Source organism: Dipodomys spectabilis, unplaced genomic scaffold (assembly GCF_019054845.1).
Source record: "Dipodomys spectabilis isolate Male_0828 unplaced genomic scaffold, ASM1905484v1 ptg000085l, whole genome shotgun sequence".
In the NCBI taxonomy this organism is placed as follows: Eukaryota; Metazoa; Chordata; class Mammalia; order Rodentia; family Heteromyidae; genus Dipodomys; species Dipodomys spectabilis.
Genome location: NW_024870762.1, coordinates 8,220,466 through 8,237,379, shown reverse-complemented (window position 1 = coordinate 8,237,379; position 16,914 = coordinate 8,220,466). Strand labels below are relative to the sequence as shown.

Sequence of the window (16,914 nt, the reverse complement as noted above, 5' to 3'; positions counted from 1 at the left end):
TGTAGAAAGCAGTTGATGGAATGGAAGCCAAAATTCTATTTGTTCCAAAGTCATCTCCTGAGCTTCTGAGTTTGGAAACTTTCTAGAGGAAGCAAGAGCAATAGGCCCAGCACTGGTCTCTGGAAATCTAAATGTCTCTGTAAGAAATTTTGTGGGTAGGCAATATGTATGAGAATAAGAGATTAAGCAAAATTAGCTGACTTTTTTATCCAGCACTGTTTATGTTCCTTGTTTTTTGGTGGTTTGTTTGTCTTTCAATTAAAAAAATTAAAAGCAGATCTGAGCAATGGTGGCTCATATCTATACATCCTAGCACTTTAGAATGCCCAGATATTAAGGTTTGCAGAATGCAATCAGACTTAGGCAAAAAAGTCTGTGAGAATATTTCCAATTAACCAGCAAAAAGCTGGGTTGGAGGCCTGAGTCAAGTGAAAAAGTACCAGTTATGAGGGGAAAAAAGTCACTGAGAAAGAGCTTACAACCCTCAGTTCAAGCCTGGTACAAGCAATAAATATAACTAACCTTAACATGCAACTAAATGATGTTTTGATACATAAATGTATTATAAAATAATCCCATCATTTTTCTGCTGTAATAGAGATCTCGAAATGTTTCATGCATGTGCATATATATAAGCACACATTTATATAACGTACATTGCATTATAAAAAAATAAAATTCTAAAATAGGAACGCAAACTATGACATTGGAGATTTTGGATTGCTCATCCATCACTGTGAGGAAAAAAAAAAACAGAAATTTGTAAATAGGGTTGTCAGTTGCTTTTAAACATTCCTCTGTGCCTTTCTGAGAGAAAGAGAAACAGGGAGCAAGAGACAGAAAACTTATTTAATGCGCTGTAAATATACAAATGTAGCTGGGTGCTGGAGGCTTTTACATCTGTAATCCTAGCTACTCAGGAGGCTGAGATCTGAGGATGGTATGGAAGCAATTGAAGCCAGAAAAGTTCCCATGGGAGGCTTATCTCCAATTAACCACTCAAAAGCTGGAAGTGCTGCTGTGGCTCAAAGTGGTAGAGAGCTAGCATTGATGATAAAGAGCTCAGGGACAGTGCCCAGACCCAATGCCCTACCACTGACATAATAAATAAATGCACAGTTTTTTCCTGTCTCTCTCTTTTTCTGTGTAGCAACCTTTTTAATATTTTTTATTGTAAAAATACTGTACAGAGGGGTTACAGGTACATCAGTACGATAATGAGTACATTTCTCTTGGAATTCAGGGTGGTGTCCTGGGCCGGGTCAAGTGGATTGCTCCACCTGGGGGGTGGGGGCTCTTGTCTCCTAGGGGCCAAGATCCAAATGATCTACCTGCAGACAAGCACCGGTGCTTGGCTTGACCCTTTGCTTGAATAAGACAGGACTCAATCCTTCATATTCCATCTTCAGATACATAGAAAGATTGGGAGAGGCAAGTCCTTCATATAAGGTCTTTGGATAATAAAAAAGATTGGTCTGAGAGGGAAGCAACATGGAGTTTGAGAACAAAGCAGATTCCCAGCTGAGGAAGCTTTCTTATGCTTTAAGTAATGGAGAATCCACATTTACAGCTTTATGTCCACATTTATTTATAATCCTTTGTACCAGGGACTAGAAAGGGCTTTCTTGGCAGTAGACTAATAGATTGGGCAATCACTGGTATACATAAATTATGTAAGTATGACTTAACAATGGAGTTGATTTTTTGAAAAGAGAAGAAATGGGCACACCTAATTTGCTAAGTCCCATTTATTGTTACATAAGGAATCAAAAGCCACATATGGCAAAGTCCATGAAGTGCCTATGTGCATACATAGGGCTAGGTGATTCTTATCCTCCCCAGAAAAACAATTAGGACTTCCTCAGAAAATGGAATCCCAAGTACTATCCAGTAATTTCATACACTTACAGAAGGAGTTGAGAAATGGAAGTGGCCTACTCTCTAACTCAATAGTTGGCTCCCACAGACTGGAACTTCAGTAGGAATAAGATAAATCTGGAGACGTGGGCAAGTTTAGATATCAAAAAGTGGTCTATAGTTCATTTTCTCATTTTATTTTTTTTTTGAGAAGTTTCTCTTTAAGTCTTTTTTTTATTTTTAATTCTTTATCATGAAAATACCATACATAGGGGTTACAATTACATAGTCTTAAGGTGCTAGACCATGTTATGTCAGGTAATGAGTGCATTTCTTTCTTTCAGTGTCACCCCTTCCTTCACTTTCCCTCCCATACCTGTTCTCAAGTTATACTTTCTCACTTTTTTATCTAGAATAAATAAATGACAATTAAGCTGTTACAACTTCTGAGGCAATCAATGTAGTAATTGTGGAGGGAGAGCAAAAGTTGTACTTCAGGGACTGAAACTCTACAGAGTTTCCTCCACCCTGTCAGGGAGACAAGTGTGAAAACTGAAGTGTCGGGGCTAGTTTCTGAGAGCTCTAGAGACACTGAGGGTACAAATATGACTTGGGAAGCCTCCCTTGGCAAGAAAGGACTTTGTCTTCAGTACAGCAACATGGTAAGTAGATTTAACAATTCCTTATTTTACTACAAAATAGGTGCTACAAAAATATCCCTCAGGCCAGGCACTGGTGGCTCACGCCTGTAATCCTCAGCTCTCAGGAGGCTGAGATCTTAGTATCAAGGTTCAAAGCCAGCCTGGGCAGCAAAGTCCATGAGATTCTGATCACCACCAGAAAACCGGAAGTGGCGCTGTGTCTCAAGTGGTAGAGCACTCGCGTTGAGCTGAAGAACTCAGGGACAGTGCCCAGGCCCAAAATTCAAGCCCCACAACCGACAAAAAAAAAAAAAAAAGTACCTTAGAAACTTGAATGTTAAGTTCTCAGCTTGAATTAGGGAGTTAATGAAAAGGTCTGTGAAGTTGTGAATACCATAACCTAAGAGAACCTCACATGAATTTTATGTAGCAAAGGACAACTATCTTATTTTTATTTGAGAAAATGGCCAAGTGTGGGCATTAACTTGCCTCAATTATTGAATGCTAGGTCCAAACAGGCCTGAACTCTGTCCCTTAGCTCTTCAGCTCAAGGCTAGTGTGTTACCACTTGAGCCACTGTGCCACTTCTGGTTTTCTGAGTGGTTTATTGGAGTTAAGAGTCTCATGAACTTTCCTGCCCAGGCTGACTTTGGACCACCATCCTAAGATCTCAGCCTCCTGAGCAGTTAGGATTATAGACATGAGCCACCGGCACCTGGAGTAAAGCCTATCTTTAAAACTTGTTTTCTATTGAGTTTCCCAAGAAAATATAGGCAAGCAGCCACTATGCCTTCCTCTGATATTCATTTCTCACCAAAAACAAAAAACCAAACCAACCAACTCACAAACAAAAAACCCAAGTTTCTTAATACGTATCTAAGAAGCTCATTCCAAATCTGATTCAGTTTTGGGAGTTTGGGGAAAGAACGAAAGAGCTGGAAAAATGGGACTCATTGGTAACCAAAAAGCATTAATCAAAGAGTAAAAGATATACTATAAGATATAATATTAAGATATATTGATTGCAGAAGGTTTAATGGATTAAAATCTCTGACTAAAAGTTCAGTGATTATAATCTCTAAATTCTTAAACAAAATTTAAGATTAGTAATTGATACTGTTTGCCTTTGAATCTTGTGGCGTGTTTCATAATATGCTTGATATGTAGGATGGATTATTGCTTCCCATGAGTAACTGGCATAGCATAAATTGCTTCAGTTCTCAGGGAAAGGTTTGAAAGGGAATAGCTGTTACCAAAGTTGAGTATAAATCAGGCTCTATGAAGACCATGCTGAGAGAAACCTTCAGGACAAATTAATTTTAAGCAATCCTGTAATATTTAGAAGGAAGAAGAAAGGAAAAGCTGACAAAAAGACATTCCAAAATATGCAAAAGTTCCATAGTTTAAATGCAAATAATTTATTTTATTTTATTTTGTAAAAACTATCAATTCTTTCACATAATTTCTTGGTAACAAATGAAATTAGAGCTCTTAGATATTAAAGATTAAATCCTATCCAGGCTTGAAGAAGAAAAGTGAACTTGGTCTGATGGGGAACTTGCAATTTTATAGGAAAAATGACATAGGTGAAGCAGCTTGCAAAGTTAGTTGAGATCATTGTTTCTTCTCAAGTCATGCAGCAACTGTAAAATGCCATCATGACACCCTATTTGAATACTACCATTTCAAACCGATAACATTCCCACCTGACTTAACTATATGCAGTCAATATTGGGTGTTGCTAATGCAAAACCAGCTCTCATAACAGTATACAATAACTGATCTACCTTGATAAATATCAATAAATCCAGAAATGATTCAGGCTTCTCTCAGAGGTCCTGATAGGCACAAAATGGGAACCTAAACCCCTCCTAATGACCTTCAGGCAGCAACCAACAGTTCCTCTAGGGCACTCATCCCAGCTGGAGCCAGTGATGTTATATCCCATTTGATGACCAGAGACACTATTGGCTGATTCAGTTTTAAGTGCTATATCACAGCTGAAAAGGTTACACAGCTTGACCTAATACTGAGGCCCAAAATCCACTGAATACTTATCAGCAGTTAAAACCATCAAGTCATTTGAGATACTGAAACATGAAAATGTTAAAGTATAGGCATCAAAGATAAAACTTTGAAGCAAAACATAATCCCTGAGCTGTTGTACTCACCAAAATGAAAGTAAAAGGAATAATTAACAAAAGATACTATGTAAATTTCCAAGACATTGAAAATGTTAAAGCAACCGGATTTGATCATCATCTGGGGTGGAAGAGGTGGGGGAAGTAGGTAAGACATCAGTCAAGGTCTGTGGAAATGTCTGATGGGAATATGATAGAATGAAATTTTAAAAAACAGGAAGAAATTCTAAAGGACAATCAGATTCAATTCTGTCACTGATTTGAATATGTTAAATGTGTAGTATTTAAGGAAGTAGATAGGTTTTGCTATTATGAACTCAAAACATTCGTTAGAAAGTTTAGATTTGTGAAAGCATTTGTAAAGAAGACATTTTAGATTGCACTGAGAGATTTGCACAAAGTGTCACATAGAAAAAGCCAGAGTACTATGGATAAGAGATAAACAATTGCATAATACAGGACTATTCTTTAAGGTGCAAAAATATCCTATGATTTTTTTTGCAGATTGCCTATTGTCATTGCCGATGGTTTCTTAAATATGGTGTTTGCTGGATCTAATTTCAATGCTGATAAAGTAAGATTATGTCATTGAGTTTTTTCAAGGGAACCATCTTCCTTTCTATATCTGTACTTGGCATTGTAGGGAACATCTTTATTTTTTTTAATTATATGCACATGTTTAAAGGTACCAAGAAGAAATCTATACACATTATATTCATCCACTTAGCTTTTACAAACATCATAATGCTTCTTTTAAAAGTAATACCAAAGACACTAGCAGCCTTTGGCATGGAGAACTTCTTAGAGGATATAGGCTGTATGATTTTTGTTTACCTAGAGAGAGTGACTCGAGGACTTTGCATCTGCACCAGCAGTCTCCTCACCCTGGTCCAGGCCATCACCATCAGCCCCAGAGACTCTGTGTGGAGAAAGCTAAAGCTTCAATCTGCATGGCACATCCTACCCCTGTTGCTGTTCTTTTGGATAATAAGTTCCTTGATAAGCATGAACTTACTATATCACATAAAAAATATCAGCAGTATGAACACATCACAAATTAGTAAACAGGACAACTATTGCTATTTTGTACCAGACAACTTAATGAGGTGGAGTTTTCTTGCCCTCATGGTCTTGAGGGATGCTGTGTTTCAGGGTATCATGGGTGTGGCCAGTGGCTACATGGTATTTCTTCTCCACAAGCACCACCAGCGTGTTCTCTACCTGCAGAACTCCAACTTTCTCTACAAAACATCTCCTGAGATGAAAGCTGCTCACAGTGTTCTCCTTCTCATGCTTTGTTTTCTTTTCTTTTATTGGACAGAATGTATTCTTTCTCTACCTTTCAATTCCTTCTTAGAGAATAATTCCATGATGAAAAATATTCAAGAATATTTCAGGATTGGTTATGCAATTCTCAGTCCTTTTATGCTGATTCCCAAAGATAGCAATCTCACTGGATGTTGGCATTCACATTAGGGATAGTTCCATTTCATTGATTTTATTGATTCCATAAATTTTAGTGTTTTGTTTCATTTTCTTCTGCTTGGTTTGGGAATAAAATCTGGCCCATGCTAGACTAGACGAGCCATTTTAGCATTGGTCAATGGTCTCAGCCCTTTTTTTCTTATTTTTGAGGCTGAGTCTTGAAGCTATATGTGTCTAGTCTGGCCTCACCTAGTCATCCACCTGTCTCTGCATCCTGTACAACTGGGATTCACTGTGATATGTCAGCATGCCCAGCACCAATGGTGTTTTTAAAATATAACCTAAATCTCCAGTAAACAGCCATTGTTGCTAATGTTTTAAAACATGCACACTTGTAGAAGGGAATTTTCTTGGTCCTGTGAAAGATGGAAAATTCAAATTATGTTGATATATAATAGTACACAGATTCTTCCATAATTTAAAAGCTATATGAGATTAATAGTATTTTTAAAATAGAATAATATATTTAATTTTCTGCTATTACATTATGAAACTCATCAACAATATAAAAATAGCATAAAATTGAAAGAAATTAGGTTAATGAAGTCATAATTAGAATTTAATTTCTGTCACAGATTTCCAGTTTTGTACATTCAAAGCATATGAAACAAATAAATGAAAATGAATATGAATGAAACAAAAATGATTAGTGCTTTTATATTACTCAGCGCTCAATATGTCTTTGGTGAACCACAAAACATCTGGGTTTGATTCTTTTAGGTTTAGCATTGTATTTTTGTTTTTCAAAAATAATTTTATTGTCACTTTTCATATGCTGTACAAAGGGGCTACTCCTTCATAACTAAGGTAATGAGTATATATCTTTTTAAGCAGTGTTATCCCCTCCCTCATCTTCTCCCACTTTCCCCATCTCCACCTTACCTCCAAGTTGTAAACATCATTTCCAATATAGTGAGTTCCAACAGTGAGTATCACTGTTGAATTGGTTCACCATTTGTCCCACCATTGCTATGATTTCCCTTCCCTCCCACAAATCAAATAAACTTATATGCATGACAAAGGGTACAGAAATTAAAAAACAGTCACAACAGGCAATAAACCAAAGGAAAAGAAAGAAAGGAAAAAGAAAGAAAAAACTCCTCTTGTTTCCATTTCTTGGAATTCATTTTGATTAGCATCATTTTATATGGTCATATAGACATAGCTATTAAGCCATTGTGATCCCCACCTAAGAATATCGTCCCTTGTTGTCACTGTGCAATGCTTAGAGTGCTGGTTAATTAAGCATATCCAAGTGTAATCATTTGTCTTTTACTATCCATTGGATTAACTCGTAGGTTTATGGTCATATTCAAGTTATAACAAATGAGTGAAACCATGCAGCCTATGCTCCTTTGGGTTTAGCTTACATCACAATATAATTTTTTCCAACTCCTTCCATTTCCTTACAAATGGAACAAGGTCGTTCTTTCTGATAGAAGCATAGATTCCATTCTGTATATACACAACATTTACTTGATCCATTCATCTGGGCTGATTCCATATCCTAGCTATGGTAAATAATGCTACAATGAACATGGTTATGCCACTGGCATTAGTGAGGGCTGGTTTGTGGTCACTTCAGTAAGTGCCCAGGATTGGGATTGCTGGGTCATAGGGAGGCTGTATGTTTAGACTTTGCAGGAACCTCCATACTGCTTTCCAGAGTGGTTGAACAAGTTTACATTCCCACCAGCAGTGTACTAGCATTCCCTCTGGCCACATCCCAGCCAGCATCTGTTATTAGTTTTCTTGATAATGGCCATTCTAACTAGGGAGAAGTAGAATCTCAATATTGTTTTATGGCCAGAGATGTTGACATTTCTTCATGTGTCTATTGGCCATTCTTATTTTTTCTTTGGAGAAGTCTCTCTTTAAGTCTTTAGCCCAGTTATTTGATAGGTTGTTGTTTGAGGGTTTGTTTTAGGGGTTTAATTTTTGAGCTCTAATAATATTTTAGATAGGAGGCCCTTGTCTGATGTATAGCTAATAAAGACCTCCTCCCAATCCATAAGCTTTGTATTTATCCTGATAGCTATGCTCTTTGCCAAGCAGAAACTCTTCAGTTTAATGCAATCTCATTTATACAGCAATTCTTTGATTGGTTGTGTTTCTGGATCTTTACTTAGCAAGGTTCATTCTGGGCCAAGAAGCCCTAGTGTATCCCCTATCCCTTCCTGTAGTATTGTCAGGGTGGATGGTCTTACATTAAGGTCTTTGATGCATTTGGAATTGATTCTGGTGCAGGGTGATACATGAGAATCTAACTGCAGTTTCCTACACGTGTGTAGCCAATTCTGCCAGCACCATTTGTTGAAGAGGCTGTCTTTCTTCCATCCTGTTTTTGGCTCCCTTATCAAAGATTAGACGGCTATAGATCTGTGGGTTCATTTCTGAGTCTTCCATTCTATTCCATTGACCTCAGGCCTCTGTTCAAGTGTTAGTACCAAGTTGGTTTTATAATTACACTCAGCCCTTTTTTCTATTTTTTTCTTTAAAATCTTTCATCCCCTCTCCACCCCTCTGTCTAGCCTCAGATAGCCATCCTTCTACATTTGGCCTCCCACTTAGCTGTGAGTGCACACTTGCAGCACGAAGCACAGCTTATTGAATGAGATTGGCTCTCACTAAAATTTGCATAGAATACCCTACCACAGTTCTCCAAAACCTACCTCCCAAGTAACTGGGACCATAGGTATGAACCACAGAACTTCATCAGACTGCAAAAGAATATAGCTAGAATCCAGCAGCAAGATAACTATGCAAACATATGTAAAACATATGAAACATTTTTGAATGATCAGTGAATAATTGAGGGAATCAGAAAATGGCTAGAATGAAATAGAAATGAAATCAGAAATTACTGTGATCTTTGGGGATAGCACTGGGACAATGCCAAATAGGAAAATGAATGCCTCCATTAAAAAAGTATACTTCAAGTAGATATCCCTTGATGTGCCTCATGGGCTTAGAAAAGCAAGAACAAATCAAAATCAGTAGACAGAAATACCAAAGGTCAGAGCAGAAATTCATGAAATTGTGACTAAAATACACAATAGAGTTGATTCTCTGAAAACAAAATTTCCAATCTAACCCAAAAACAAAGCAAAACAGAACATCAGCAAGAAAGAGGTGATGGAGAAAACCAACATCAATATAATTACATAATTAGAAAACAAGGGGAGATAGCACAACAAATGCCAACAAAATTCAGTGGGTGATTGGGAAATATTTAAAAAATACCTTCCAATTAAAGAGGTTCAATATAAAGGAAAATCTAAAGAAATGACTTACTTTTGAGATGGAAGTGACCTCATTAAATTGAACGAAGACATAAACTTCTTAAACAGTTCTATGAAGAACAATTAAACACTGAATTCTAAATTTCACCATGGTGAGAATCACTATTATCTAAAAAACAAACAACAAATTGCTGATGAGTATGAAGGATGAAAGGATCCCTCATAAACTATTACTGGGATTAGTGTAAACATTATGGAGATTCCTCAAAAAATTAAAAACAACTAGAGAAAATGGTGAGAGGGGTGATATCAGTCAAGATGCATTTGTATTCATAAGCTGCTTTGTTAAATGGCAATTCCTTTGTACAACTACTTAAAGATAATACAAATATTAAGCAATTTATTTTTATTCTTTTTTTGGGGGGGGCAGTCAGTCATGGGGCTTGAACTCTGGGCCTGGGCACTTTCCCTGAGCTCTTCAGCACAAGGTGAGCACTCTACCATTTGTACCCAGCACCACTTCCAGTTTTCTGGTGGTTAATTGAAGATAAGAGTCTCACAGACTGGGGGCTGGGAAGGTGGCTTAGTGGTAGAGCACTTGCCTTGCATGCCTGAGACCCTGGGATTCCTCAGCACCACATAAGCAAAAAGAAAAAAAATCCAAAAGTGGTGCTGTGGCACAAGTGGTAGAGCACTAGCCTTGAGCTGAAAAGCTGAGGGACAGCGCCCAGGCCCAGAGTTCAGGTCCCATGACTGGACCCCAACAAAAAAAAAAAAGAGTCTCACAGACTTCCCTGCCTGGGCTAGCATTGAAAAGTGGTCTTCAGATCTTAGTCTCCTGAGTAGCTAGGATTATAGCATGAGCCACCAACACTTGGCTTTAAATTTTTGGACATATACCTGAAGGAATGTAAGTCAACATCCAATCCATATGTGTTCACAACTAAGTTTATGGTAGTACTATTTACAATGAAATTAGCCTAGGTGTCCTTCAACCAATGAACGGATGAAGAAAACCTCGTTTGTTGTATATAGAATTATTAAGCCACAAAGAGGAGCATAACTATATCAGATGCTCCTTCTCTTTGGATGTGTTGAGGAAAGATCACTAAAAGGATCATTTAAAAACTTCTCCACCCAACCTAGAAAACCTATATTAAAAGACAAAGAGAAATTTATTTTTGAAAAATACCTAATTATTATGTAACAATTATCAAAGAATACGGACCAAAAGATTGCAATTATATTAAACACATGTTCTCAAGCAAAATAACTCCTCATTCTAAACTAAGAGTATTAGCTTTACTATTTGTTGCACATAGTTCATCCTAAATTTATCTAGTGATTTGGGGGACTATTCCACTTAGTTCATTGCTTTTATTTTAAAAAAAAGTAAAAGAAAAAGAAAAAAAACAGGCTAGGAAAGTGGCTCGATGGTAGATTGCTTACCTTGCATCCATGATGCCCTGGGTTCGATTCCTCAGCATCACATAAGCAGAAAAAACCAGAAGTGGCTCTGTGTTTCAAGTGGTAGAGAGCTAGCCTTAAGCTGAAGAACTGAAGAACAGCGCCCTGGCCCAGAGTTCAGGCCCCACAACTGACATAAAAAAGAAAACGAAAAAGAAAAAAAATACCATCACATCTTTTTGACAAGGATGATTTGACAATTTGAAATAAAGTACACAGTAAAGCTAAGCTCTTTCCTTCATGCAAAAACTGGGCAATTGAGCACAATCTTCCATGAGGATTACAGTTCTAAAGACACTTTCAGGACCTTTGGAAAAACATTTCTGATTTATTAAAACAACAACAGAATGAGAACTTCTATACACACACACACATGCATGTACACATACTGTGCATATATATGCACAGATATAAACAAGAGAGGAAAATAATTTATAATTTTCCTAAACAACTACTCTAAAAACAAAGAAATGCTATTCAATGCACCAGGTAAAATTAATTATTGCCACTTTTCAATTTCTGTTTACTTTTAAGATGCCAAGTCCAACTTATTCAATCTCTCTGTGTCTGGATTTCCCTATTCAAAACCACATCATGGACATATCACCAAGGAGTGTTCTTTCATTTATGCACAGTATTTTTTGTTTCTTTGGTGGCCAAGATACACAAATGACCAATGACCATGAATTTGCCTTCAAAACAGCCCAGTGCTGCTCCCACTCTTGGAAAAAAAATGCTATTCTTTTTCTTTTTCTTTCTTTTTTCTTTTGTTGGTCATGGGGGCTGAACTCTGGGCCTGGGCACTGTTCTGGAGCTCTTCAGCTCAAGGCTAGCTAGCGCCCTACCACTTGAGCCACAGCACCTCTTCCGGCTTTTTTCTGCTTATATGGTACTGAGGAATCGAACCCAGGGTCTCATGCATGTGAGGCCAGCACTCAACCACTGAGCAACTTCCCAGCCCCAGAAATGCTATTCTTATTATGTTCTGTGTTTACAGAAGGACTTAAGGAAGAAAAGGAAGTGACTTTTTCTATCTCAGAAGCTAGTCTCACTCTGCTCCAAAGCTTGCAACTTGGGGAAGATGAAAACAAGTTTGAAGACACTGGACACAAGCTCTAGACACTTGATTTGCTGTTTGTTTTCACTTCACTTCCTCCTTCTATTAAAATAATTAAGTCTCAATTAAGCCAAAGATAACTTCTGAGACAATGATATGTATTAATTGTAGAGGGAGAGAAAAAATTGTACTTTAGGGACTGAGATTCTACAGAATTTGCTTCTCTCTGACATGGACACAATTGAAAAAATTAAAGTCTGATAGTTTAGGAAAGCCTAGAGCTTCACACATCGGGGTGGTACAAATAGGACCTGGGAGGCCTCAGCTTGCCAGACAACCGACCTCCGCTTTCACTGCACCACAGCTACTAGGTGAGTAATCCTGATAATTCTTTGATTTATTCATAATGTGCCATTCAAATTGCAATCAGAAACATGAATACTAATTTCTCTTTGACTAAACCAGAGTGTTGCTAAGAGGCTCTGAGAGCCTTAGGACTTTCATTCTTCTTCTTCCTCTATAGCTTACAAAGCAAGACTTTGAGGCCAGAAATGCAAAGGAGGCCAGTTTCTAGAAATATGATTCTAGAAATATTGAATCAATTGTTTGCCTATGTTCAGGATCAAATATTAATCATAACAGTGCTCTGTACTAGATCTTTCAATAAAGTTGCCTCTTTTCCCTCTTCAAAGAATCATTTTATCCATGTTCTATGAAAAATTATTTTTTCTTTCTTCTCCAGTTTGACTTGCATTGACTTAAATTGTATCAGCACCACTTCCTTTTCAATGTACTTTGAGTTTAAGTTTTAAATTTTGGATGCATTTGTGTATGAGTCAAATTTGTGTTTTCTGTTAGGTTGCTAAATCCCCAGAAAAACTTTCCACCCCCTAAATTTAATTTCATAATACATTTGTTCTCAATTTTATTCATTTTTCTTTGTTTGCTTGATAGTGAGAAATATAAACCAGAATTGCTTTTAAAAATTACTATTTTCCTCTTGAGAATTCCAGCTATTAGTTTCCCAGGCTTGGAGTTGATATAACCCGAGATAATGAACAATTATACTTCTATTAATCAATATTCTATTTGCAGTAGGAAAAAAACCTAGCTATCCTCTTATATTTGGAAAGAAGGGAAGGGTAATTGTTTCCTTTCCAAAAAGGCCCAAGGTTTTTTTGTTTTTTTTTTTTTGGTCAATCGTGGGGCTTGAACTCTGGGCCTGGGCACTGTCCCTCAGCTCTTCAGCTCAAGGCTAGTGCTTTACCACTTGAGTCACAGCGCCGCGTCCAAAGTTTATTTTTTAAAGTTCAAAACCAACAGATTAGTTCAAATGTCTTCCTTTATTTTATTATCCAGAACTTGTCCATACTTGTACATAAATTTTCCAGGGAACAAATAAGAATTGAACTTTCAGATACGAAAAAGCAAGTCCTCTAAGCCTGAAATAGGAAGATGACTTTGGACTGATAGAACATGCAGCCTGATTGTTCATCAAACTAAAAGGAATAACTCAGAAAAAAGTAGCTTTGAAAGTAAACTGAAATCATTGGTTTTCACAAGGTCATGGAGCAGTTTAAAATGCTACCATTACTCTTAATTCACTGGTCTTTTCCCATACCAATAATGCTCTCAAGTAATGATAGTACATAAGATAAATACCCATCTAGATAATCTAGCTTGAGAAATATCGACATATCCAAAACACATCCAAGGTCACATAAAGGCCCTCAAGGTCACTCTGGAAACTTCAACCTTTAAAACCCTCCTATGTTTCTCTAGGATACTGTCTCTGGCCAGTGGGTTATATAATTTCTTCTCAGATCAAAACTTCTTCCTGGATGTGTATAACTGAGTCAACTTTAAGTGTTCGATCTTCCACAGAATCATAATGGAGTTTGACCTGATACTGAGGACTATTGATTTCATACGGAAATATCTGTATGATCACAAAATCAGTTAGGATTTTGGAAGTACAGGAATATTAAGGTAGAGCTATCAAAGATATAAAACTTTGAAGGAAATACAAATGGTGAAACTGTACTCACAAAAGATACAAGTAGAAAATAATAGTTTACAAAATAAAAAACATAATGAAAGTTATAATATGATCATTGGAGCGACATTAAAGTTTTGAAGTAACTGGGTTGCACAAGAATCTATATGTGGTCTGTTAGAAAGGAAAACAGGTAGAACATAAGCTCGTGTCATTTTGGCTCTGGATGGTAGAAATACGAAAGAATGAAATAAAAACCATAAGGAATTATTTGAGGTTCAGTTCAAGACTGATAGGACATACGTGTGTAAAAGTTTAAACAAATGATATGGTTATGCTATTGTGGACTTAGAAGATTTAGAGAGAAATTTTAGATTTTTAAAAATTTTACTGTCAGGAAGACATTTTAGACTACATAGAATGGCCCAAAACCAGGGCCAAAGGAAAGGAATAATTCTTGGACTAATGATGCACCATTATATATATTGTGACGATCTCTCCACTCCATACAAACACTATTGGTATGAAATAATTTTTGCAGATATGTATCAATATTTACTGATGTTTTCTTCAAAGCAAATTTCTCTGCCTACAAAAGAAGACATGGTTTTGACTCTTGTTAAGGGAGCTACCTTTTTCTTTGTGACTGGACTTGGCTTTGTGGGGAACATGTTTGTTTTGGTGAATTACATATTCATGTTTGAAGGCACGCAGAAGAAATCTATACACCTTATATTTATCCACTTGACTTTTACAAACATTATGATCCTTCTCTTAAAAGGAATACCAAAGACAATAGCCTTAGATATGGGAAACTTCTTTGATGAAATAGGCTGTAAGATCATTGTTTACTTCACAAGAATGGCTCGAGGACTTTCCATCTGCACCAGCAGTCTCCTCACCCTAGTCCAGGCCATCATCATCAGCCCCAGAGACTCTGTGTGGAGGAAGCTAAAGCTTCAATCTGAATGGCACATCCTTCTCCCTTTGCTGTTCTTTTGGATTCTCAATTCCTTGATAAGCATTAACTTACTATTCCACATAAAAAATAGCAGTATGAACACATCACAAATTAGCAAACATGACAACTATTGCTATTTTGTACCAGACAACTTGATAATGAGATGGAGTTTTCTTACCCTCATGGTCTTGAGGGATGCTGTGTTTCAGGGTATCATGGGTATGGCCAGTGGCTACATGGTATTTCTTCTCCATAAGCACCACCAGCGTGTTCTCTACCTTCAGAACTCCAACTTTCTCTGCAAAACTCCCCCTGAAATGAAAGCTACTCAAAATGTTTTATTTCTGATGCTTTGTTTTCTTTTCTTTTATTGGACAGATTGTTTTCTTTCTTTATATCTAACTTTGTCTTTAGAGAATGATTCCACAACGCTGGCTGTTCAAGAATTTCTGTCCCTTGGTTATGCACTTTTCAGTCCCTTTGTACTCATTCCCAGAGGTGGACATCTGGCTGAGTGTTGGCAATCTCATTAAGAGAGAATAGCCACTGGGAAAGGATCCATTCCTCAGCTCTTATTAGTAGCACAGAGTTCAGTATTGTTTTAAAAGCATGGTATCTACATCTATTGATGTTATCTGTTCATATAAAGATTCAACTATATTGACCAATCTAAGGAAATGTTCGAGATCTTGTAAAGGAATGGTCTAATTCAAAATATCTTGGTATATCATGATAGCTAAGATCTAGTTACAACTAATTTTAAAGTTATGCTAGATTAATTGTATTGATAAATGAAAGGTAATTTTATGTTTAGAATTATGTTTGTTATATTAAGAAGCTCTATAAGAAAATAAAAGAACAAAATAGGGCTTGTCTCTTGTGAGAGTAATTAGGTTGAAGAAGTCATAGCAAGGAGAAATCAATCTTTTGCTCATATATTTTCTGATATGTTATACATTGAAACACGAATTTAAACAACTAAATGAAACACTAACATTCAGTAAATCTGAGGTTTCTCTATGATGTCTTTGTTAATGCTTTTATACTCACTAATAACCCAGTTTCTATTTTTCCATATCCACAAATCTTTTGGATTCTTAACTGAAGTATTTATTTTCATAAACACAACCAAGATTCTTATTTGTGTACAATGCATAGTTCTCAGAGATCGTTGTTTTAAAATTTTGAGGTGCTACTATACTTATGTATTCACAGTCCAAAATAGTGATAAATAAAATATTGATAGAGAAAGACTTTTACTTCATTATTAAACACTGAAGCAACTTTCCCATATTTTTACTTGGTGACTTTTTATCCATAGAAGAGAGGTTGCTCGGGATTGAACTCATGACCTTGTACATACTACACACTGTACACTGTTCTACAACCTCAGTCTATCTACTATATTATCAGTTTTATGGATCTGTAGATATTTATATTTTACTTCAGTAGCAACAATGGTTACTTATTTGATTATATCATGTCCATACAAACTTTCAGTAAATTACTAATGTTATTCTTTCATACTCTAGTATGTTTATCAATCTAGTCTATTATATAAATGTGACTTTCTTGAAAATGAGGAACATACTAAACAGATGGTTTTCCTGTGACAAATAATTCCTTCTATCTAGCAGAGAGAGTAAAATAAAATATGAGGCCTTAAATAGGACGACAGTAATTAACTCCAAAGAAGGAGTATAGAGTCCTAGAAATTATATAGAAATTGACATAGAAATGTTGGATAATAAAGATGACATGATTAAGCATGGAAAATATAAATTAAAAATTGAAAGGATGAAGACTGGGTGTGGCAGTCTTAACTTATAATTTCACTATAATTAAAACGTTTACACACATAACAGACTGGACAGAGAAGATATAATATGAAAATCAGTATACTCTCTCATGGTTAGTGGAACATCAGTTAGTATTAAGATAATTAGCTCTAATTAAGCTTGAACTATCTCCTAAGACAATTAATCAAATGTAGTAATTATGTCCAGAAAGGAAAAGTTGTACTTTGTACTTCAGAGACTGAGATTCTGCAGAGGGTTTCTTTCTCCT

At 36.4% G+C, this 16,914-nt stretch overlaps 2 protein-coding genes across 2 annotated transcripts; both read left to right on the top strand.

Moving 5' to 3' along the window:
- The first annotated feature begins 4,595 nt into the window (after nt 1-4,595).
- On the top strand, nt 4,596-6,115 carry LOC122111241 (vomeronasal type-1 receptor 3-like). The gene is made up of 2 exons (XM_042683964.1): nt 4,596-4,603; nt 5,215-6,115. The coding sequence occupies exons 1-2, from the start codon at nt 4,596-4,598 to the stop codon at nt 6,113-6,115; spliced, it is 909 nt and encodes a 302-aa protein (XP_042539898.1).
- Nucleotides 6,116-14,468: 8,353 nt separating this feature from the next.
- Nucleotides 14,469-15,380, top strand: LOC122111553 (vomeronasal type-1 receptor 51-like). The gene has a single exon (XM_042684418.1). It carries the CDS (start codon nt 14,490-14,492, stop codon nt 15,378-15,380), a length of 891 nt encoding a protein of 296 aa, XP_042540352.1. The 5' UTR covers nt 14,469-14,489.
- Nucleotides 15,381-16,914: the final 1,534 nt, after the last annotated feature.

What these genes read in the sequence shown, in the direction of transcription:
- LOC122111553 (XM_042684418.1), top strand. Translation starts at nt 14,490, where the DNA reads ATGGTTTTGACTCTTGTTAAGGGAGCTACCTTTTTCTTTGTGACTGGA.